Source organism: Rhipicephalus microplus, chromosome 9 (genome assembly GCF_043290135.1).
Source record: "Rhipicephalus microplus isolate Deutch F79 chromosome 9, USDA_Rmic, whole genome shotgun sequence".
NCBI classification, from domain to species: domain Eukaryota; kingdom Metazoa; phylum Arthropoda; class Arachnida; order Ixodida; family Ixodidae; genus Rhipicephalus; species Rhipicephalus microplus.
Genome location: NC_134708.1, coordinates 126,190,811 through 126,214,139, shown reverse-complemented (window position 1 = coordinate 126,214,139; position 23,329 = coordinate 126,190,811). Strand labels below are relative to the sequence as shown.

The 23,329-nt window shown below is 47.3% G+C and overlaps 1 protein-coding gene across 1 annotated transcript in view; it reads left to right on the top strand.

The window, feature by feature from the left end:
- LOC142771454 (sodium-dependent noradrenaline transporter-like) overlaps nt 1-22,335 on the top strand; it is a 62,850-nt gene extending 40,515 nt beyond the window's left edge. The window contains exon 3 of the mRNA XM_075872921.1: nt 22,150-22,335. Within this exon, the coding sequence (XP_075729036.1) occupies nt 22,150-22,320 (171 nt within the window). The 3' untranslated portion in view covers nt 22,321-22,335. The remainder of the gene's footprint in view (nt 1-22,149) is intronic.
- The last annotated feature ends 994 nt before the right edge of the window (nt 22,336-23,329 follow it).

Here is a 23,329-nt window from a genome sequence, read left to right as displayed (position 1 = left end):
TAAGATCTGCTGATTGAATAGCCTGTAGCACACTCCTGAGGCGGTGAAGGTGTTGCTGGAAGGTTTCAGAAAAAACGACAACATCATCAAGGTATACGAGACAAGTTTGCCACTTCAGACCAGTAAGCACAGTGTCCATCATTCGCTGGAAGGTTGCGGGCGCTGAGCACAAACCAAAAGGAAGGACTCGAAATTCATACAGGCCATCAGGGGTCACAAATGCCGTTTTCTCGCAGTCTCGCTCGTCAACCTCAATCTGCCAGTACCCGCTTTTTAAATCCAAAGAGGAAAAATAGTGGGCGTGGCGTAATCTGTCTAACGAGTCGTCGATGCGTGGCAGCGGGTACACGCCCTTTTTAGTCACGCTGTTCAGCTTCCGGTAATCGACGCAAAAACGTAGCGTTCCGTCTTTCTTCTTGACTAGGACGACCGGAGAGGACCACGCACTGTTGGAAGGCTCGATGATGCCGTCGTCAAGCATTTCTCGAACTTGCGTACGAATGGCTTCTCGTTCCTTCGCTGACACACGGTAAGGCTGTTGGTGTACTGGGCGGGCGTCGTCGTAAGTGATGATTCTGTGCCTAGTGATCGAAGTCTGGCGCACCTAAGAGGAAGCAGCGAAGCATGACTTGAATTCAAGCAAGAGTTTCCGCAGTGCTGTCTGGTTTTCTGGTGTGAGGTTAGAATTAATATCGATATTGTTTAGAGACGTATCGGCGGCCTCCACTGCTTCCGACGAGAAGCAGATGGGAATGGTTCCTAATTCATCTGCAAACGCTAACGAAGTGCCACGGAAAAGGTGTCGGTGTTCGTTGCTGAAATTTGTAACGAGCAGTTGAGATCGGCCATCACGTAGCTGTATGATACTCCTAGCCACACAAACACCTTGAATCAGCAGGTGTTCAAAATTACTTTCTGCAATCGCTTCACCATTTCGCAATCCACAGCATGTGACGTCGACAATAACACTGGCTCTTGGAGGAAGCGTTATACTTTCAGCAGAAACACGAAGAACGTCGGTACGTTGTTGGTCGTCCTGCTTGTCGATTGCTCGGTCGGCTGAGAAGGTGATGCGATTCTCTTGAAGATCAATGACAGCTCCGTATTCGTGCAGGAAGTCAATACCAAGAATAACGTCGCGTGAACATTCACGGAGCACAAGGAAACTTCCTACAAAAGTATAACCGCAGACCCGAACTCTACTCGTGCAGGTTCCAAGCAGAGAGACGGCGTGGCCACCAGCCGTTCGAATCACGGAGCCATGCCAAGGCGTGATTACCTTCTTTAGTTGTCTGGTCATTTTTCCGCTTAGTATCGAATAGTCAGCCCCGGTATCAACTAAAGCACCTACTGCATAGCCATCTATCAGCACCGGTATATCCAGAGAAAGCCGCACATATCTCTCACTCGAATCTACACCCTTTACTGTTAGCGTCGATCGGAGGTCTTCAGCACGTCGACTGCCAGCGACCTCGCCTCCAAGGGTCGCTTGCGTTAGTTTTCCCGGCGGGGACTGGAGAACCGTGCGCCAGCATGGCGCTGTGGTGAAGATGAAAAGCGCCTCGGCGACGGTGAGCGCGACTGCCGTCCAGAAGGCGGTGGCATGCGCTGTTGAGCCAGGTAGTCCTCAATGTCCCGGGGTCGCTGGCCATACCGAGGAGGCGCTGAATATACTGAAAATCCGCGCAGCCCGAGGCGCCGGTATGGACACTGGCGGTAAAAATGGTCCGCTTCACCGCAGTGGAAGCACAAAGGTCGGCGATCAGGAGTGCGCCAAACATCAGATTTCCGAGGCGAAGCACGTCTGTCGTCAAGGTAGTGTGCTGGTTGTTCCGCAAGATGCACAGGGCTGGCGTAAACGAGGGGTGGCGGTGTGCGTGTGTTCTCGTAGTACCGTAGAGGCTGCGCCGACTGAAGTGAAACCGTAGGAGGTGCCTGAACAAACAGCGGGGAAGAGGAAGCTGGGCGTTTCAAGGCTTTTGCATAGGTCGGACGGTGGTAGTCAGCCGGGGCGGGTGTGGCGTTATTCAGACTCACAGGGTCACGAAGGGCATGATGCAGCTCGTCCTTGACGATGCTTGCAATGGAACTCACCGTAGGTAGTGGTGGTGTGGCAGCCTTTTGCAGCTCCTCGCGTACTATGGAGCGGATAAGGTCGCGCAGACACTCGGTGTTGCTCCCAATATTCGTTAGAACTTGAGCATTGGACGTGTTCACTTGCCGCTCATACAGGGTGGATCGATGCTGAAGCATCTTTTCCATCGTGACAGCTTCAGACAAAAACTCGGCGACCGTGTTCGGAGGGCTCCGTACAAGACCAGCGAAAAGCTGCTCTTTAACTCCCCGCATCAGGTGACGCACCTTCTTTTCTTCTGTCATACTCTGATCGGCTCGTCGGAACAGGCGCGTCATATCTTCCACATAGGTCATGACAGTTTCATTGGGCATCTGGATGCGGGCCTGGATCGCTCTTTCCGCTCGTTCGTGGCGATCAGCACTTCTGTAAGTATCCAACAGCCGGCGGCAGAATTCGGGCCACGATGTCATCTGTTCCTCGTGATTCATGTACCAGGTACGTGCTCCATCCTCTAAATAGAAGTACACACGTCGTAGTTTGGCCGCGTCGTTCCAGTCGTTCAAAGCAGCCACGCACTCGAAGTCGACCAACCAGCCCTCGACGTCTTCGAGCTCGGTGCCATGAAACGGTGTCGGAACCTGCGGACTTTCGAGGGTGTACCGAGTCACCGGGGGGTTTTCCGTACCTGTTAGAGTGGTTTGAACGGACGTGCTCATCATACTGATGTGAACTATAGGGTCAGCTTCGGGAGGCAATCCCCTGATCGTGCGGCTTGTCCGATGAACGGGAGTGTTGACTCGAACTGGGCTTGTGGTGCCGCTTCCAGGAGGGGTCTGCAACATCCGTGAGGGGCCTACCCCGCGCCTCCACCAGTTGTCACGTCACTCCAGGGGGTGTCGACAAGATTTACTGACGTCTGAGCAACAGGGCTCTAACCAAGCGCGTCGGTTGGGCTTGTTTGCCAGAGCGAGGGCCCACGTGCACTTCTTTCTTCTCTGTGGTGTGGGCCTTCACCTTGGCATACGACCCACTACTAGAAAGAGGTGGCAATATATATATATATATATATATATATATATATATGTATATATATATATATATATATATATATATATATATATATATATATGTATATATATATATATGGGAAAGTTCAGTGGGTCTGGTATGTATAAGAAAAGAAGCTGGTACACGTACGAGAAAGCAAGCAGTTCCTTTATAGATTTATGTTTCGGCCGTGGCATGGCCTTTGTATATATATATATTGTATGTATATATATAGAGAGAGAGAGAGAAAGAGAAAGAGAGAGAGAGCCACGTGATCGGCCCCACAGTAATGCCCACTCAGGATGTGCACCGATATGTGACGTCACGCAAGCAATCCTTCCCCCACAGATTACTTCCGAAAATCACTCGGCTGCTATCTGTCCGGGGCGCGTAGGACACGTTTACTACACCGCATGGTTGCACTTTGAGCTGCCGGTGGCGCACCTGGAGCGCCAAAATGGTACGACGAGCCTTAGGCATGTGTTCCGGCCGTGCTCCGGAACCCATGCCTCCGGCTCGTCGGCCACACTCAACACATGTGGGCTTTGCTGTCTTGCCCTAAGTCACTGTTCCAATAATGGTTCTATTCATTCCGTCGCAATCCGGTCATGTGGAAAACTGCGGATGATCGGCCGATCTACTTTAACTATCTGCACATAGTTCACGTTGCGTGGTATTCCCACCATTGCTCTTTGCCCAAGAACCAGCATACCACTGCTAGCCGCACCGACAGCTACCACCATTTCCAGCCTCCTGAGCTAAGCTGCGATAATTACGAGCTTATAGACATACAGCTTCAATGCCTCTGCTACGCCGCACAGCCACTCGCCATGGCCCCGAGGTCACCACTACTGTTCGCCGCCACACGTCTCCCGCCGTCTTCGTCATATCAATGACGATGTCTATGACGATTCTCATTTCACACACTCCCTAAAAGAACCACACTTCATCGACGCGACGTTGATCACCTGACTGCTTCTGGGCTTGTTGGCAACGAGCACATTAGTTTGTGATGAGTGCTCGACGTCGTCACTGCCACAGGAAGGTGCTCACTGCCGGTGCGGCTGGTAATACTCATGTCAGTGACAAAAGTCCTGCCACAGTAGGAATGTACACTGCACGCATCACAATCGCCGATCAGCATACATCTCTTTTGTTTTTTGTGTATTGAGCAGCGCCCGAACGACGCAATATTTGTATTGAATTTTTTCTCCACTTCTGCCTCTTTCATCGACTGGGCAACCGTCGTTCTCGAATTTGCTGCCTCGCCGTGACGATTCGCACTTCACTGTCACAATGCTCGTGCTCTGTCAATTGTGTTCGGCTGTCACCGCGAGCCACCACGTGTTTGACCTAAACAACATCCGCAACTCTTCCTGGCGGGGACCCCATAATGTCTCCATCCGTGGACGTGCTCTTGGCTGGAAGTGTTGCTGTTTCATCGGGAGGCAACTTTCAAGATGGTCATTCAGCAAGTTTCCTCGGGATGTGCCGACTTTCACTCGGTCAATATGTGTGCACTTGGCAAACACGCGCCGTATAACCGGAGCGTAAAGCATAAAGGCCAACAATTTTAACTAGTTATTCCTCAACATATGCGGCACCACCGCGGTGGTCTAGTGGATAAGGTACTATGCTGCAGACATACAAGTCGCGGGATCAAATCCCGGCTGCAGCGGCTGCATTTCTGATGAAGGCGGAAATGTTGTAGGCCCATATGCTCAGATTTGGGTGCACGTTAAAGAACCCCAGGTGGTCGAAAATTCCGGAGCACTTTTATACGGCGCCTCTCATAATCGTATCGTGGCTTTGATACGTTAAACACCACATATCATCATCATCATCATGAACATCTGCCGGCTACTATTCTCCAATATCGACATGATGCTCCGACTTCGGGACACTTGGACGCTTCACGCACTTATGACCTTCTTTGTCAGCAGTTTTTTTGGCCTGTCCGAAATCGTTCGTCGCCAATATGTCACTGCCTGCTAGCACCACCACAGCGGCAAACGTCCTGCTTTGCGTCAGACTATCTTCCTCCAACCTATCCACATTGCCTGGAAAACGATATTCCACATCGGCATCGACTTGATCTGACAAGTTTTCTTTCTACGTCCGTGTCCGGCAACAAATGCATCGCTTGCGCAACTGACCATGCGACCAGATACGCCACAATTTGAGCCATGCCAACTAATGGAGCTGCAGACTGTGCAGATGCTCTGCTGAGTGACTTCATTCTGCCACATGGGCCTCCGCGCCTGCTTGTTACGGATCGCGACCACTGTTTCGTCGCCAGGGTTATAGACAAAATTATCCGAAGCTGCTCTACCGAACATCAACCTACCATAGCCTACTATCTACAGACTAACGCTCTTATCCACCACCTCAACTGAACTCTTACTGACATATTGTCAATGTACGTCTCTGCTGACCACCATAATTGGGTGCAGCGCCATCCTGCATTACGTTTGCACATAATTCGCCAAGGCACGATACCGCCGGCTATTCACCGTTCTTTCTTCTGTACATCCGCAACCCTGCGTCGCCATTACAAACGTTCCTTCGTGTGGATATCGTTATGCCAACGGTGTGTGCTCAGGACATCGCTTCATAGATGCCCTGTCACTCGCAGAATCACTCACACTGAAGCACAAATTTGTTCTTCTCAGGCCTCACAAAATGTGCGCTACGATGATCGGCACCGCGACATCGACTATGTTTCTGAATCCTGCCACTTACTCTGGACGCTGCATCGACGTGAATGCTTGTGTGAGAAGTTCCTCCCTCGGTACACAGGGCCATACATTTCACAGTCATCGACTACCTTATCATTTCCGTAAGTGCATTTCTATTCTGCTAATCACCTGCTGATATTCGTGTGCCGTGCCTGGATCTCTACTATACTGCCAGTCCTGATTTACTTATAGGAGGTGCCATGACAGGCTTACTACCGCAGAGATTAATGTCACGCAGCATGGTATGGAAGCCCACCATTGCAAACGAATCGACAAAGAAGTTGGCTGAATTGCCACGCTTAACGCTTGCAGGCTCTCATTGACACAGCTGCTTGCAAACATTTTAAATGCATTGTAGCTAAACAGCCATTTAGGCTAGTTGGTGGTGGTTCGTCATAAAAGACAAGGGGAGCGCAGTACGTAACATCGACTGGAGGAGAGCGGTCTGCCTTTGTTGTTTTGCTCTTCTTCAGTCCCTGTTATGTAGAAAACCCTACTTCTACCGTTCATTGTAAGTACGCTGGTTTCTGTATCCCGTCCATTAGTGATACCGGTGAGATATTTGCATGTGTGTTATTGTGGTGTACTTGCATTAGAACCGTAAAGCCTGTGCAATGCTTGGCGCATATCGTTTCTCAAGGTTTCATAAGCATCAAGATTGGCTGAGCGCATTCCTTTTGTACTACGTACAGGACGTGAAAAGTTTACATTATTTGAAAGCTTACGCGTGCACCAGCGAGGAGGGTCGAATGTTGGATGCTGCTCACCGTAGAGTAGGTGTAGCCATGGTCAACGATTTGTTCGACGTTATCAGTGCACAAAAAACTAGTTAAAATAACAATTAACAGATCGCCTATCATAATGATGGTTAGGGTTCCAAATCCTAGACCCTCGATATAGCTGTGAGAAATGGCGTATTGGAGAGCTGCAGAACTTTCGAATCGAGGACGTTTTTCAACATACACTTGTTTTCAATACACTGCAGACCTCGGTCCAAGCACGGGTGGTAATACATAAAGTTATTACAATTCTGTAAAGTGACAAACTCAATAAACACAGTTCAATGCTGGATGGTTGTTAGCACTTTGAAACATACAGTGTTTACACCACATGCGAGCATAATACAAAAAATGTAGCACCCTAACTAAAACAAAAAGTATTGCTAATTTTTTGAGAAAAAGATTTTGCAGTTTCCCAATCATTGATCATTCAGTGTTATTCATCATTCAGGGTTATTCCTTTTTCAGTGTTATTCGTGATTCAGAGCACCACACCTGAATATTTTGTAGTGAGTAATAAAGATGAACCTTGTTCCAGTTTGACTTACCGTCGTGTATACGACGAAGTCATTTGCGAGAAGGCTTAGTTGAATAGGTGCATCGATGCATCAAAAGAGTCACTAATCTTGCTCTGTGCTGAGGGTGGGGCCCCACTAGCATCGCCATTTGGCAATCTAGCTTCTGACCGCGCAGCAGTTGTCACCATCGCCTTGCTTTCGCTTATCGGAGGACGGACCACGTTCCAGACACTACATAGGAGACTCTGTAGCCGTACCTTTACGCGGCCTCGAGCTTTTGCTCATACGCATTGTCGTCAGTCACGTCTAAGACTTTTCCGCTGAGGTTGACGAGTTCGACGCTCTTCTGGGGGAAGTAGGAAACGTGGGAGACCATGAGACTATCACCAGGAACGACAACACATTGTTACGACACAGCAACATATTGTTATGAAGCATTGTGCATGAACCCTGCCATTGGTAACGAACGGACGAACAAGCCTATACACCGCATGAGATGCTTCCAGTCTTTCAGGGACATAACTATTTGTATATAATACACTCCCTTCCATCTACTGTGTATTCACGATCCCCGAAATGATCCAGTCAATTTCCAGGGACAACAGAGCGCTGTACAACACAGATGTCCAGTGGTCGTAGAATGGTTTCGATGTGTTTTAATGTGAAGAGCCGACAACATTCCAAGAACAAGGGATAAGTTTATTACAGAACAAGCTTTGGGCCTTCCAGATAGCACCAGCAACAGAAAACTGTTTCAGCTGGGCTTATATAACACTTTAGAGGAGCTGATAGAAGCGCAACAGATTGCCCAGTTGGAGAGGCTAGCCAGCACGCGCACAGGACGGAGTATCCTTGAGAAGTTGGGGATAAATTACCATAGGCAACAAGGAACTAAAGTGTCGGTTTCAAAGGTGATCAGGGAAAAGATCCAGGTCCCCAATCTGCCCAAAAACATGCATCCCGAATTTAATCAGGGCAGAAGAGAAAGCCGCGCTAGAACTCTGGTTAAGGCCTACGGCAGAGACAAGGAAGCGTTGTTCATAGACACAGTGGAGTACCCTAGTCACAAATCCTACTTTGCGGTAGTAATAAACACCGACCGCAAATGCGTAAACGCGTGCTCCATACGCTCGGATAATTCAGAAATCGCGGAACAGGTGGCTATTGCACAGGCCATAATTTCCCCAAAGTGTAGGTATGTCATCAGCGACTCGCAGTCAGCAATCCGTAACTACGCACGAGGAAGAATATCTCCCGAGGCAGCCAACATACTCCTCCGCAAGGCAAATCTCATATCATCCGAGTAATTTGAAGAAAGGTATATTATATGGTTCCCAGCCCACACCCCGTGTGCATCGCTCATTCCCAGCCTCAACGAGGAGGCTCGCCGCGTAGCGCGAGGTCTCACTTACCGCACTCGCAATGGAGCTTCACATGAGGTACTGGGAGGAGATGAGTGGTGGGAGAGGGACAGAATGTTTAGGTTCTGCGACATTATCCAATTCTACCAATAGTCGAGGCGCAGATTTCCACCTCCTAGCTCCACATTAGACAGATCTCAGGAGGTTGACTGGAGGCGACTTCAAACTAGAACATTTCCGAACCCGAAGCACCTAAATCGCATCTACCCCGAACTATACCCAGATGACTCGTGTAAACTATGTAGCATGAGACGCGCCTCCCTAGAGCATATGTTGTGGGAATGCACACAGTTACAGGACGCCAATGCAGTCTCCCCAGAACAGCTTGGGGCGCTGTGGAGAGCCGTGCTGATCAGCTCAGATCGGACAGATCAAATATGGGCCATCCAGCGAGCACGGGAGGCGGCTGAAAGACAGGGTCTCTCCACCGCCCCTGCTGCGGCGTAGGCCCACGCCTCAATCCGCTGGTTAAATAAAGTTTGCTCACTCAGTCACTCAACACAGCCACACAAATATATATATATATATATATATATATATATATGTACATATATATATATATATATATATATATATATATATATATATATATATATGTACATATATATATATATATATATATATATATATATATATATATATATATATATATATATTGTGACGTCACTCCAGGGGGTGTCGACAAGATTTACTGACGTCTGAGCAACAGGGCTCTAACCAAGCGCGTCGGTTGGGCTTGTTTGCCAGAGCGAGGGCCCACGTGCACTTCTTTCTTCTCTGTGGTGTGGGCCTTCACCTTGGCATACGACCCACCACTAGAAAGAGGTGGCAATATTCCCCCTCAACAACAAAAAAAGAGCATCGTCCCGATGCTGCAAAGTTATTGAAAAAAAAACCAAAACAAAGTAGATTAAACAATGAAAAAGGGCACCAATAATGAAATGTTAGACGCGATAAGTTCACCGATGATGAGGCAATTGTCGGAGCACAAATAAAAAAACACAGGAAAAGTGGTCTTTTAGGAACGCGCAAAATAGGGCTTCATGCGCACCACGTGAACTATGTCAGAGGTCGGTTGTTTTCGTTGTACCCATCGTGACGACGTAGCGTCCGGAACCACTTCGTAGTTTACGTCGCTCACGCGGCGCAATACTTTATACGGACCGAAGTATCTGCTGAGCAACTTTTCGGAGAGGCCACGGCGTCGAACAGGGGTCCAAATCCAAACTTGGTCTCCTGGTCTGTAAGATACGTCATTGTGACGCATATTGTAACGTCGTGCATCAACCTGTTGCTGCTGACCAATGTGTAGCCGGGCGAGCTGGCGAGTTTCCTCGGCACGCTCTGCAAATTCTTCTGCGTCAGTTGTTAATTGATCGGCGCCTTCACAAGGAAGCATTGCATCCAGCATCGTCTGAACTTCGCGGCCGTAGAGAAGGCGAAACGGTGTAAATCGGGTTGTTTCTTGAACGGCGGTGTTATAAGCGAACGTCACATAAGGCAAAATGCGATCCCATGTTTTGTGTTGGACGTCGATGTACATGGAGATCATGTTTGTGACTGTCTTATTTAGTCGCTCGGTTAAGCCATTGCTCTGCGGATGGTAAGCAGTCGTCGTTCGATGCCTAGTGTTACTTAGTCGAAAAACTTCATCAATAAGTTGTGCAGTGAACGCTGTTCCTCTGTCGGTTATCACTGTAGATGGAGCACCGTGGCGCAGAACAATGTGGCACATGAAGAACTGTGCTACCTCAGAAGCCGTGGCTCGTGGTATCGCCTGTGTCTCAGCATAGCGGGTCAAATAGTCAGTTGCAACAATGACCCATTTGTTGCCGTCAGACGATAAAGGAAATGGGCCGAGAATGTCCATGCCAACTTGGTCAAATGGCTTGTGGGGTGGATCAATTGGCTGAAGTAATCCAGCCGGCTTGCTTGGTGGCGACTTTCGACGCTGGCATTCGCGACAGCTTTTAACGTACTGCTTCACGCTTGCAGAAAGTCCGGGCCAGTAGTACGCCTCACTTACTCTGGCGAGCGTTCGCGAGTAACCTAGATGACCAGATGTGGGCTCGTCATGACACGCAGAGAGGACTTCATCCCGCATGTCCTTCAGAACGACGAGGAGGTAAGCGCGGCTCGTAGGACGGGCGTTTTTTTTTGTACAGGACATTATCTCGGAGGCAGAAAGATGTCACGACGCGAGATAGATGGCGAGGTATAACGGCGCTATGACCCTCCAGATAGTCGATGAGCGGTCGAATCTCTTCATCCTCTCGCTGGCGTCTGCTCAAGTCAGATGAGCTAAGGGCGCCCAGAAAACCGTCATCGTCCTCTTCTTCTTGATTGACTAAAGGTATGGGTGCACGTGACAGCGTATCAGCGTCTTCATGCTTCCGTACAGACTTATATACGATGGTAACATCAAATTCCTGTAGACGCAAGCTCCATCGGGCCAGTCGTCCAGAGGGATCACGAATGTTTACCAACCAGCAGAGGGCATGGTGGTCCGTCACCACTTTAAATGGACGACCATAGAGGTACGGGCGAAACTTGGTGATCGCCCACACTACTGCGAGACACTCTTTCTCATTGGTCGTGTAATTCACCTCGGTACGGGACAGTGAGCGGCTGGCATAGGCTATGACTCTTTCTTTGCCGTGTTGATGCTGGACGAGCACTGCGCCGAGGCCGATGTTACTGGCGTCAGTGTGCACCTCTGTGTCAGCATCTTCGTCAAAATGCGCAAGAACAGGGGCTGATTGCATCCGCTGTCGTAGCTCGGCAAAAGCAGCCTGTTGTTCGGTAGCCCATACAAACGGTGTGTCGTCGCGTGTAAGGCGAGTCAAGGGTTCCGCTATCTTCGAAAACCCTCTAATAAATCGTCGATAGTAGGCGCACAAACCCAGAAAGCGCCGAACAGTCTTTTTGTCTGTAGGATGCGGAAACGCGGCTACAGCGGCAAGTTTGTCGGGGTCGGGTCGTACTCCATTCGCATTGACTACATGGCCAAGGAATTTGAGCTCTTCATAACCAAAGTGACACTTCTGCGGTTTGAGTGTAAGATCTGCTGATTGAATAGCCTGTAGCACACTCCTGAGGCGGTGAAGGTGTTGCTGGAAGGTTTCAGAAAAAACGACAACATCATCAAGGTATACGAGACAAGTTTGCCACTTCAGACCAGTAAGCACAGTGTCCATCATTCGCTGGAAGGTTGCGGGCGCTGAGCACAAACCAAAAGGAAGGACTCGAAATTCATACAGGCCATCAGGGGTCACAAATGCCGTTTTCTCGCGGTCTCGCTCGTCAACCTCAATCTGCCAGTACCCGCTTTTTAAATCCAAAGAGGAAAAATAGTGGGCGTGGCGTAATCTGTCTAACGAGTCGTCGATGCGTGGCAGCGGGTACACGCCCTTTTTAGTCACGCTGTTCAGCTTCCGGTAATCGACGCAAAAACGTAGCGTTCCGTCTTTCTTCTTGACTAGGACGACCGGAGAGGACCACGCACTGTTGGAAGGCTCGATGATGCCGTCGTCAAGCATTTCTCGAACTTGCGTACGAATGGCTTCTCGTTCCTTCGCTGACACACGGTAAGGCTGTTGGTGTACTGGGCGGGCGTCGTCGTAAGTGATGATTCTGTGCCTAGTGATCGAAGTCTGGCGCACCTTAGAGGAAGCAGCGAAGCATGACTTGAATTCAAGCAAGAGTTTCCGCAGTGCTGTCTGGTTTTCTGGTGTGAGGTTAGAATTAATATCGATATTGTTTAGAGACGTATTTGCGGCCTCCACTGCTTCCGACGAGAAGCAGATGGGAATGGTTCCTAATTCATCTGCAAACGCTAACGAAGTGCCACGGAAAAGGTGTCGGTGTTCGTTGCTGAAATTTGTAACGAGCAGTTGAGATCGGCCATCACGTAGCTGTATGATACTCCTAGCCACACAAACACCTTGAATCAGCAGGTGTTCAAAATTACTTTCTGCAATCGCTTCACCATTTCGCAATCCACAGCATGTGACGTCGACAATAACACTGGCTCTTGGAGGAAGCGTTATACTTTCAGCAGAAACACGAAGAACGTCGGTACGTTGTTGGTCGTCCTGCTTGTCGATTGCTCGGTCGGCTGAGAAGGTGATGCGATTCTCTTGAAGATCAATGACAGCTCCATATTCGTGCAGGAAGTCAATACCAAGAATAACGTCGCGTGAACATTCACGGAGCACAAGGAAACTTCCTACAAAAGTATAACCGCAGACCCGAACTCTACTCGTGCAGGTTCCAAGCAGAGAGACGGCGTGGCCACCCGCCGTTTGAATCACGGAGCCATGCCAAGGCGTGATTACCTTCTTTAGTTGTCTGGTCATTTTTCCGCTTAGTATCGAAAAGTCAGCCCCGGTATCAACTAAAGCACCTACTGCATAGCCATCTATCAGCACCGGTATATCCAGAGAAAGCCGCACATATCTCTCAGTCGAATCTACACTCTTTACTGTTAGCGTCGATCGGAGGTCTTCAGCACGTCGACTGCCAGCGACCTCGCCTCCAAGGGTCGCTTGCGTTAGTTTTCCCGGCGGGGACTGGAGAACCGTGCGCCAGCATGGCGCTGTGGCGAAGATGAAAAGCGCCTCGGCGACGGTGAGCGCGACTGCCGTCCAGAAGGCGGTGGCATGCGCTGTTGAGCCAGGTAGTCCTCAATGTCCCGGGGTCACTGGCCATACCGAGGAGGCGCTGAATATACTGAAAATCCGCGCAGCCCGAGGCGCCGGTATGGACACTGGCGGTACAAATGGTCCGCTTCACCGCAGTGGAAGCACAAAGGTCGGCGATCAGGAGTGCGCCAAACATCAGATTTCCGAGGCGAAGCACGTCTGTCGTCAAGGTAGGGTGCTGGTTGTTCCGCAAGATGCACAGGGCTGGCGTAAACGAGGGGTGGCGGTGTGCGTGTGTTCTCGTAGTACCGTAGAGGCTGCGCCGACTGAAGTGAAACCGTAGGAGGTGCCTGAACAAACAGCGGGGAAGAGGAAGCTGGGCGTTTCAAGGCTTTTGCATAGGTCGGACGGTGGTAGTCAGCCGGGGCGGGTGTGGCGTTATTCAGACTCACAGGGTCACGAAGGGCATGATGCAGCTCGTCCTTGACGATGCTTGCAATGGAACTCACCGTAGGTAGTGGTGGTGTGGCAGCCTTTTGCAGCTCCTCGCGTACTATGGAGCGGATAAGGTCGCGCAGACACTCGGTGTTGCTCCCAATATTCGTTAGAACTTGAGCAGTGGACGTGTTCACTTGCCGCTCATACAGGGTGGATCGATGCTGAAGCATCTTTTCCATCGTGACAGCTTCAGACAAAAACTCGGCGACCGTGTTCGGAGGGCTCCGTACAAGACCAGCGAAAAGCTGCTCTTTAACTCCCCGCATCAGGTGACGCACCTTCTTTTCTTCTGTCATACTCTGATCGGCTCGTCGGAACAGGCGCGTCATATCTTCCACATAGGTCATGACAGTTTCATTGGGCATCTGGATGCGGGCCTGGATCGCTCTTTCCGCTCGTTCGTGGCGATCAGCACTTCTGTAAGTATCCAACAGCCGGCGGCAGAATTCGGGCCACGATGTCATCTGTTCCTCGTGATTCATGTACCAGGTACGTGCTCCATCCTCTAAATAGAAGTACACACGTCGTAGTTTGGCCGCGTCGTTCCAGTCGTTCAAAGCAGCCACGCGCTCGAAGTCGACCAACCAGCCCTCGACGTCTTCGAGCTCGGTGCCATGAAACGGTGTCGGAATCTGCGGACTTTCGAGGGTGTACCGAGTCACCGGGGGGTTTTCCGTACCTGTTAGAGTGGTTTAAACGGACGTGCTCATCATACTGGTGTGAACTATAGGGTCAGCTTCGGGAGGCAATCCCCTGATCGTGCGGCTTGTCCGATGAACGGGAGTGTTGACTTGAACTGGGCTTGTGGTGCCGCTTCCAGGAGGGGTCTGCAACATCCGTGAGGGGCCTACCCCGCGCCTCTACCAGTTGTCACGTCACTCCAGGGGGTGTCGACAAGATTTACTGACTTCTGAGCAACAGGGCTCTAACCAAGCGCGTCGGTTGGGCTTGTTTGCCAGAGCGAGGGCCCACGTGCACTTCTTTCTTCTCTGTGGTCTGGGCCTTCACCTTGGCATACGACCCACTACTAGAAAGAGGTGGCAATATATATATATATATATATATATATATATATATATATATATATATATATATATATATATATATATATATATATATATATATATATATATATATATATATATATATATATATATATATATATATATGTATATATATATATATATATATGTATATATATATATGGGAAAGTTCAGTGGGTCTGGTATGTATAAGAAAAGAAGCTGGTACACGTACGAGAAAGCAAGCAGTTCCTTTATAGATTTAGGTTTCGGCCGTGGCATGGCCTTCGTATATATATATTGTATGTATATATATAGAGAGAGAGAGAGAAAGAGAAAGAGAGAGAGAACCACGTGATCGGCCCCACAGTAATGCCCACTCAGGATGTGCACCGATATGTGACGTCACGCAAGCAATCCTTCCCCCACAGATTACTTCCGAAAATCACTCGGCTGCTATCTGTCCGGGGCGCGTAGGACACGTTTACTACACCGCATGGTTGCACTTTGAGCTGCCGGTGGCGCACCTGGAGCGCCAAAATGGTACGACGAGCCTTAGGCATGTGTTCCGGCCGTGCTCCGGAACCCATGCCTCCGGCTCGTCGGCCACACTCAACACATGTGGGCTTTGCTGTCTTGCCCTAAGTCACTGTTCCAATAATGGTTCTATTCATTCCGTCGCAATCCGGTCGTGTGGAAAACTGCGGATGATCGGCCGATCTACTTTAACTATCTGCGCATAGTTCACGTTGCGTGGTATTCCCACCATTGCTCTTTGCCCAAGAACCAGCATACCACTGCTAGCCGCACCGACAGCTACCACCATTTCCAGCCTCCTGAGCTAAGCTGCGATAATTACGAGCTTATAGACATACAGCTTCAATGCCTCTGCTACGCCGCACAGCCACTCGCCATGGCCCCGAGGTCACCACTTCTGTTCGCCGCCACACGTCTCCCGCCGTCTTCGTCATATCAATGACGATGTCTATGACGATTCTCATTTCAGACACTCCCTAAAAGAACCACACTTCATCGACGCGACGTTGATCACCTGACTGCTTCTGGGCTTGTTGGCAACGAGCACATTAGTTTGTGATGAGTGCTCGACGTCGTCACTGCCACAGGAAGGTGCTCACTGCCGGTGCGGCTGGTAATACTCATGTCAGTGACAAAAGTCCTGCCACCGTAGGAATGTACACTGCACGCATCACAATCGCCGATCAGCATACATCTCTTTTGTTTTTTGTGTATTGAGCAGCGCCCGAACGACGCAATATTTGTATTGAATTTTTTCTCCACTTCTGCCTCTTTCATCGACTGGGCAACCGTCGTTCTCGAATTTGCTGCCTCGCCGTGACGATTCGCACTTCACTGTCACAATGCTCGTGCTCTGTCAATTGTGTTCGGCTGTCACCGCGAGCCACCACGTGTTTGACCTAAACAACATCCGCAACTCTTCCTGGCGGGGACCCCATAATGTCTCCATCCGTGGACGTGCTCTTGGCTGGAAGTGTTGCTGTTTCATCGGGAGGCAACTTTCAAGATGGTCATTCAGCAAGTTTCCTCGGGATGTGCCGACTTTCACTCGGTCAATATGTGTGCACTTGGCAAACACGCGCCGTATAACCGGAGCGTAAAGCATAAAGGCCAACAATTTTAACTAGTTATTCCTCAACATATGCGGCACCACCGCGGTGGTCTAGTGGATAAGGTACTATGCTGCAGACATACAAGTCGCGGGATCAAATCCCGGCTGCAGCGGCTGCATTTCTGATGAAGGCGTAAATGTTGTAGGCCCATATGCTCAGATTTGGGTGCACGTTAAAGAACCCCAGGTGGTCAAAAATTCCGGAGCACTTTTATACGGCGTCTCTCATAATCATATCGTGGCTTTGATACGTTAAACACCACATATCATCATCATCATCATGAACATCTGCCGGCTACTATTCTCCAATATCGACACGATGCTCCGACTTCGGGACAATTGGACGCTTCACGCACTTATGACCTTCTTTGTCAGCAGTTCTTTTGGCCTGTCCGAAATCGTTCGTCGCCAATATGTCACTGCCTGCTAGCACCGCCACAGCGGCAAACGTCCTGCTTTGCGTCAGACTATCTTCCTCCAACCTATGCACATTGCCTGGAAAACGATATTCCACATCGGCATCGACTTGATCTGACAAGTTTTCTTTCTACGTCCATGTCCGGCAACAAATGCATCGCTTGCGCAACTGACCATGCGACCAGATACGCCACAATTTGAGCCATGCCAACTAATGGAGCTGCAGACTGTGCAGATGCTCTGCTGAGTGACTTCATTCTGCCGCATGGGCCTCCGCGCCTGCTTGTTACGGATCGCGACCACTGTTTCGTCGCCAGGGTTATAGACAAAATTATCCGAAGCTGCTCTACCGAACATCAACCTACCATAGCCTACTATCTACAGACTAACGCTCTTATCCACCACCTCAACTGAACTCTTACTGACATATTGTCAATGTACGTCTCTGCTGACCACCATAATTGGGTGCAGCGCCATCCTGCATTACGTTTGCACATAATTCGCCAAGGCACGATACCGCCGGCTATTCACCGTTCTTTCTTCTGTACATCCGCAACCCTGCGTCGCCATTACAAACGTTCCTTCGTGTGGATATCGTTATGCCAACGGTGTGTGCTCAGGACATCGCTTCATAGATGCCCTGTCACTCGCAGAATCACTCACACTGAAGCACAAATTTGTTCTTCTCAGGCCTCACAAAATGTGCGCTACGATGATCGGCACCGCGACATCGACTATGTTTCTGAATCCTGCCACTTACTCTGGACGCTGCATCGACGTGAATGCTTGTGTGAGAAGTTCCTCCCTCGGTACACAGGGCCATACATTTCACAGTCATCGACTACCTTATCATTTCCGTAAGTGCATTTCTATTTTGCTAATCACCTGCTGATATTCGTGTGCCGTGCCTGGATCTCTACTATACTGCCAGTCCTGATTTACTTATAGGAGGTGCCATGACAGGCTTACTACCGCAGAGATTAATGTCACGCAGCATGGTATGGAAGCCCACCATTGCAAACGAATCGACAAAGAAGTTGGCTGAATTGCCACGCTTAACGCTTGCAGGCTCTCGTTGACACAGCTGCTTGCAAACATTTTAAATGCATTGTAGCTAAACAGCCATTTAGGCTAGTTGGTGGTGGTTCGTCATAAAAGACAAGGGGAGCGCAGTACGTAACATCGACTGGAGGAGAGCGGTCTGCCTTTGTTGTTTTGCTCTTCTTCAGTCCCTGTTATGTAGAAAACCCTACTTCTACCGTTCATTGTAAGTACTCTGGTTTCTGTATCCCGTCCATTAGTGATACCGGTGAGATATTTGCATGTGTGTTATTGTGGTGTACTTGCATTAGAACCGTAAAGCCTGTGCAATGCTTGGCGCATATCGTTTCTCAAGGTTTCATAAGCATCAAGATTGGCTGAGCGTATTCCTTTTGTACTACGTACAGGACGTGAAAAGTTTACATTATTTGAAAGCTTACGCGTGCACCAGCGAGGAGGGTCGAATGTTGGATGCTGCTCACCGTAGAGTAGGTGTAGCCATGGTCAACGATTTGTTCGACGTTATCAGTGCACAAAAAACTAGTTAAAATAACAATTAACAGATCGCCTATCATAATGATGGTTAGCGTCCCAAATCCTAGACCCTCGATATAGCTGTGAGAAATGGCGTATTGGAGAGCTGCAGATCTTTCGAATCGAGGACGTTTTTCAACATACACTTGTTTTCAATACACTGCAGACCTCGGTACAAGCACGGGTGGTAATACATAAAGTTATTACAATTCTGTAAAGTGACAAACTCAATAAACACAGTTCAATGCTGGATGGTTGTTAGCACTTTGAAACATACAGTGTTTACACCACATGCGAGCATAATACAAAAAATGTAGCACCCTAACTAAAACAAAAAGTATTGCTAATTTTTTGAGAAAAAGATTTTGCAGTTTCCCAATCATTGATCATTCAGTGTTATTCATCATTCAGGGTTATTCCTTTTTCAGTGTTATTCGTGATTCAGAGCACCACACCTGAATATTTTGTAGTGAGTAATAAAGATGAACCTTGTTCCAGTTTGACTTACCGTCGTGTATACGACGAAGTCATTTGCGAGAAGGCTTAGTTGAATAGGTGCATCGATGCAAAAAAAGTGTCAATATTATAAATGAGAAATAATATCGGCGCTAATCCGCATTATTGTGGTACGTCGGGCAAGAAGTATAGGCCGCTTGAGATATTGTTCTTCACAGAAACGAATTGTTTGCGTATTTTTAAGTATGACATTGCCCATTGCATAACTTTATTTCTAATACCGATTGCTTGCACTTTTATTATAAAGTCATAGCGGGGAACGACATCAAAGGCTTCAGAAAAGTTATGAAAAACGGCATCAATTTGTCCAGTTATGTTGAGTGTATTCGCAATATCGTTGGTCTTCTCGGCTAGCTGTGTAACTGTTGGCAGGCCAGATCTAAATCCGTGTTGTCTAGAGTATAGGAGGTTGTAAGCCTCAAAGTGAGGTAAAACGCCTTTGAAAATATATGCTCTACTTTTTACAGCTCGTGCCTGTTAAAGAGAATGGGTGGTAATTGCTAGATTTATCTTCGGATTCGGATTTGTGTATCGGTATGACGTTAGCCGTGCGTGAAAAAATAACCAGCCGTGCGCTGGTTATTTTTTCATCCACTTTTCTTTCTTCTTATTTACATTCCATTGGTTCTAATAACTTCCCCTGTACATTCCTTGGCAGTACTGTGTGTTAGATCTCATATATATATATATATACGTATATATATATCTATATATATATATATATATATATGAGGCCAGACTCTAGGCCGAAACGTCGAAATAAACCACGTTGTGACCACTCAGGGAAGATCTACTGGACTATATATATATATATATATATATATATATATATAAGGGAAAAAAGTGTATACCTAAGGGCTCGTTTTTTTCGTGTTTCAACACAATATTATAATATGAAATATAACAGACAGTAATGCCAAAGAATATACAGGAAAAGTTCTTAGAACCAATATAATGTATAAATAAGAAGAAAGAAAAGTGGATGAAAAAATTACCAGCCGTGAGCAAGAATCGAACCTACGACCTTCGAATAACGCGTTCGATGCTCTAACCACTGAGCTACCACGGCGGCCTTCCCTCCATCCACTTTTTTGGGTTTATATGTGAATTTAGAAGTAGGAGTGACAGTCAGCGCCATCTATAAGCCAAACGGCGAGTGTGAAAACACTCTTATGCGCATGTTTTGGCGTCACGTAGCACGTGAACTTATTATGAGCGGGCAGCTGAATAATTGTCCCTCTTATACAACCTAAACACACTAAGCCTGCCAGTACGAGACCCTCGTTCAATGAAATAAGGGAAAGAAGTGTATACCTAAGGGCTCGTTTTTTCCGTGTTTTAACACAATATTAATGAGACTTAACAGACAGTAATGCCAAGTAATGTACAGGGAAAGTTATTAGAACCAATATAATGTAAATAAGAAGAAAGAAAAGTGGATGAAAAAATAACCAGCCGTGGGCAGGAATTGAACCTACGACCTTCGAATGACGCGTTCGATGCTCTAGCCACTGAGCTACCACAGCTTCTTTCCCTTCTTCCACTTTTTTGGGTTTATATGTGAATTTAAAAGTAGGAGTGACAGTCAGCGCCATCTATAAGCCAAACGGCGAGTGTGAAAACAATCTTATGCGCATGTTTTCGCGTCACGTAGCACGTGAACTTATTATGAGCGGGCAGCTGATTATTTGTCTCTCTTACACAACCTAAACACACCAAGCCTGCCAGTACGAGACCCTCGTTCAATGAAATAAGGGAAAGAAGTGTATACCTAAGGGCTCGTTTTTTCCGTGTTTTAACACAATATTATAAATGAAATATAACAGACAGTAATGCCAAAGAATATAAAGGGGAAGTTCTTAGAACCAATATAATGTAAATAAGAAGAAAGAAAAATGGATGAAAAAATAACCAGCCGTGGGCAGGAATCGAACCTACGACCTTCAAATAACGCGTTCGATGCTCTAACAACTGATCTACCAAAGCGGCCTTCCCTCCAACCACTTTTTGGGGTTTATATGTGAACTTAGAAGTAGGAGTGACAGTCAGCGCCATCTATAAGCCAAACGACGAGTGTGAAAACACTCTTATTCGCATGTTTGGCGTCACGTAGCACGTGAACTTATTATGAGCGAGCAGCTGATTAATTGTCTGTCATACAACCTAAACGCACCAAGTCTGCCAGTACGAGACCCTCGTTCAATGAAATAAGGGAAAGAAGTGTATACGTAAGGGCTCGTTTTTTCCGTGTTTTAACACAATATTAATGAGATATACCAGGCAGTAATGCCAAGAAATGTACAGGGGAAGCTATTAGAACCAATGGAATGTAAATAAGAAGAAAGAAAAGTGGATGAAAAAATAACCAACCGTGGGCAGGAAATATATATATATATATATATATATATATATATATATATATATATATATATATATATATATATATATATATATATATATATATATATATATATATATATATATATATATACGTTTAAATTCAAATATAAACCTTACAAAGTGGCTGGGGGATAGCCGCTATGATAGCTCAGTCGTAGGAGCATCGAACACGTTATTCGAAGTACGTAGGTTCGATTCCTGCTCACGGCAAGTTATTTTTTCACCCACTTTTCTTTCTTCTCATTTACATTGCATTGGTTCTACTAACTTCCTCTATACATTCCTTGACATTATTGTCTGTTAGATCTCAATAATATTCTCTCAAAACACGGAAAAACGAGCCCTTAGGTATACACTTCTTTTCTTTATATATATATATATATATATATATATATATGTGTGTGTGTGTGTGTGTGTGTATGTATGTATGTATGTGTGTATGTATACATATATATATATATATATATATATATATTTATATATGTATATATATATATATATATATATATATATATATATATATATATATATATATATATATATATATATATATATATATATATATACATGTGGTCCGTCGTGGTGGCCTACTAATTACGGTTCAGAACCTGAGGGTTGCGTGTTAGATCCTGGCCGTGCCGGTCGAATTTTGACGGAAGCAAAGCGCTAGAATCCCGCTGGCTGTGTGATGTCAGTGCAACCTAAAGAACACCTGAATTGCTTCACTGCAGCATCCGTCATAATTATTTGTGTTTGTGACGTAAAACGGCAGCTTCTATATGCTTGCAAATAGACTTGTGAGCGTCTCTATTGTCTAGGTATGTATACAGCAGAGCCCTTTGTCATCCAGTTCCTATGCGGCCGTACAGCGAGACCCCCGGTGTATCTGATGTCGGGATTGCTGGGAAAAAACAGCCGAGATCGCGATGCCGTGCCTGTGCTGAAGTTCCCGGCCATGCCAGTTAACGACACGCTCCACTGCAAGAACGCCACGCTGCCGTCGTCCGAGCAATTCTTCTAGTGAGTGCCATCCACCGACCAGTCACAAGCATTTTGTAGCCGCCCTGCCAGCATAGAATTAGACTTAAAATCAATTTCATGAACCACTGCTATCTAGGTATGTGTATTATTGCTACAGTAATTTGCCACTAACAAACCGTAAGTTTCACCCAAGCATCGCCATTGCAATGACAATCCGTACAATGTTGATGTGCGATAACACAATATCGTGCTTTGCGCGATGTACAGGGTAGGAGTTATTGGATACTTGGATTTTCACCACATGTAACAAGGGTAAAGAAGAATGGTTGCAGGCGATAGCACGTTGTCTGCTGTTGCCTGCAAACCGTGGTAGTTACATTGATTTTTTCCAAGTGGCTGGCCTTTATCATTGAGGTAGCCTTCAGCAGGTGCAATTGTTGAGCGTCGATGGCTGCTGTCTTCATACGCACTGTCATGCCGCAAAACTGATGGCGCATTATCGTTAGCTTTGGACACTTGTTGAGTCGAGAGGCAAGGAAAGCAGCTCTGGCATTGCTGCTTATCACTTTAGGGTTTGGATAGCGGATGATCACCGGCTTTAAGATGGGTATATCCGATATTAATTGTTATCGTTCTTATTATGATGATCAGTAGTAGTAGTAGTAGTAGTAGTAGTAGTAGTAGTTGCTGTGCTGGTAGTAATGGTGGTGGTAGCATTAAGTGTAGGGGTTTAACGTGCGCGATTCACCATATTGTAATAGAAGATGCTATAGTAGTATTGGTTGGTATTCAGTCATGAGAGCGTGGTGGTGTCAGTGGCTATGATGATGGGGTGGCACCACTTCAGATGGAGGGGAAAGTGCTAGAGAACCGTGTTCTTTTATACAGGTACCTGTCAAAGAACCCCAGGTGGTCGAAATGTCCGGAGCTCGCCACTACTACGTTTTTTTATTATACTGTCACGAAATCGTGACTTGGGTGCAGGAACGGGGGCGAAAATGCAGCCGCTGCAGCCGGGATCCGTTTCTGCAAGCTTGCCCCGCCGCGGT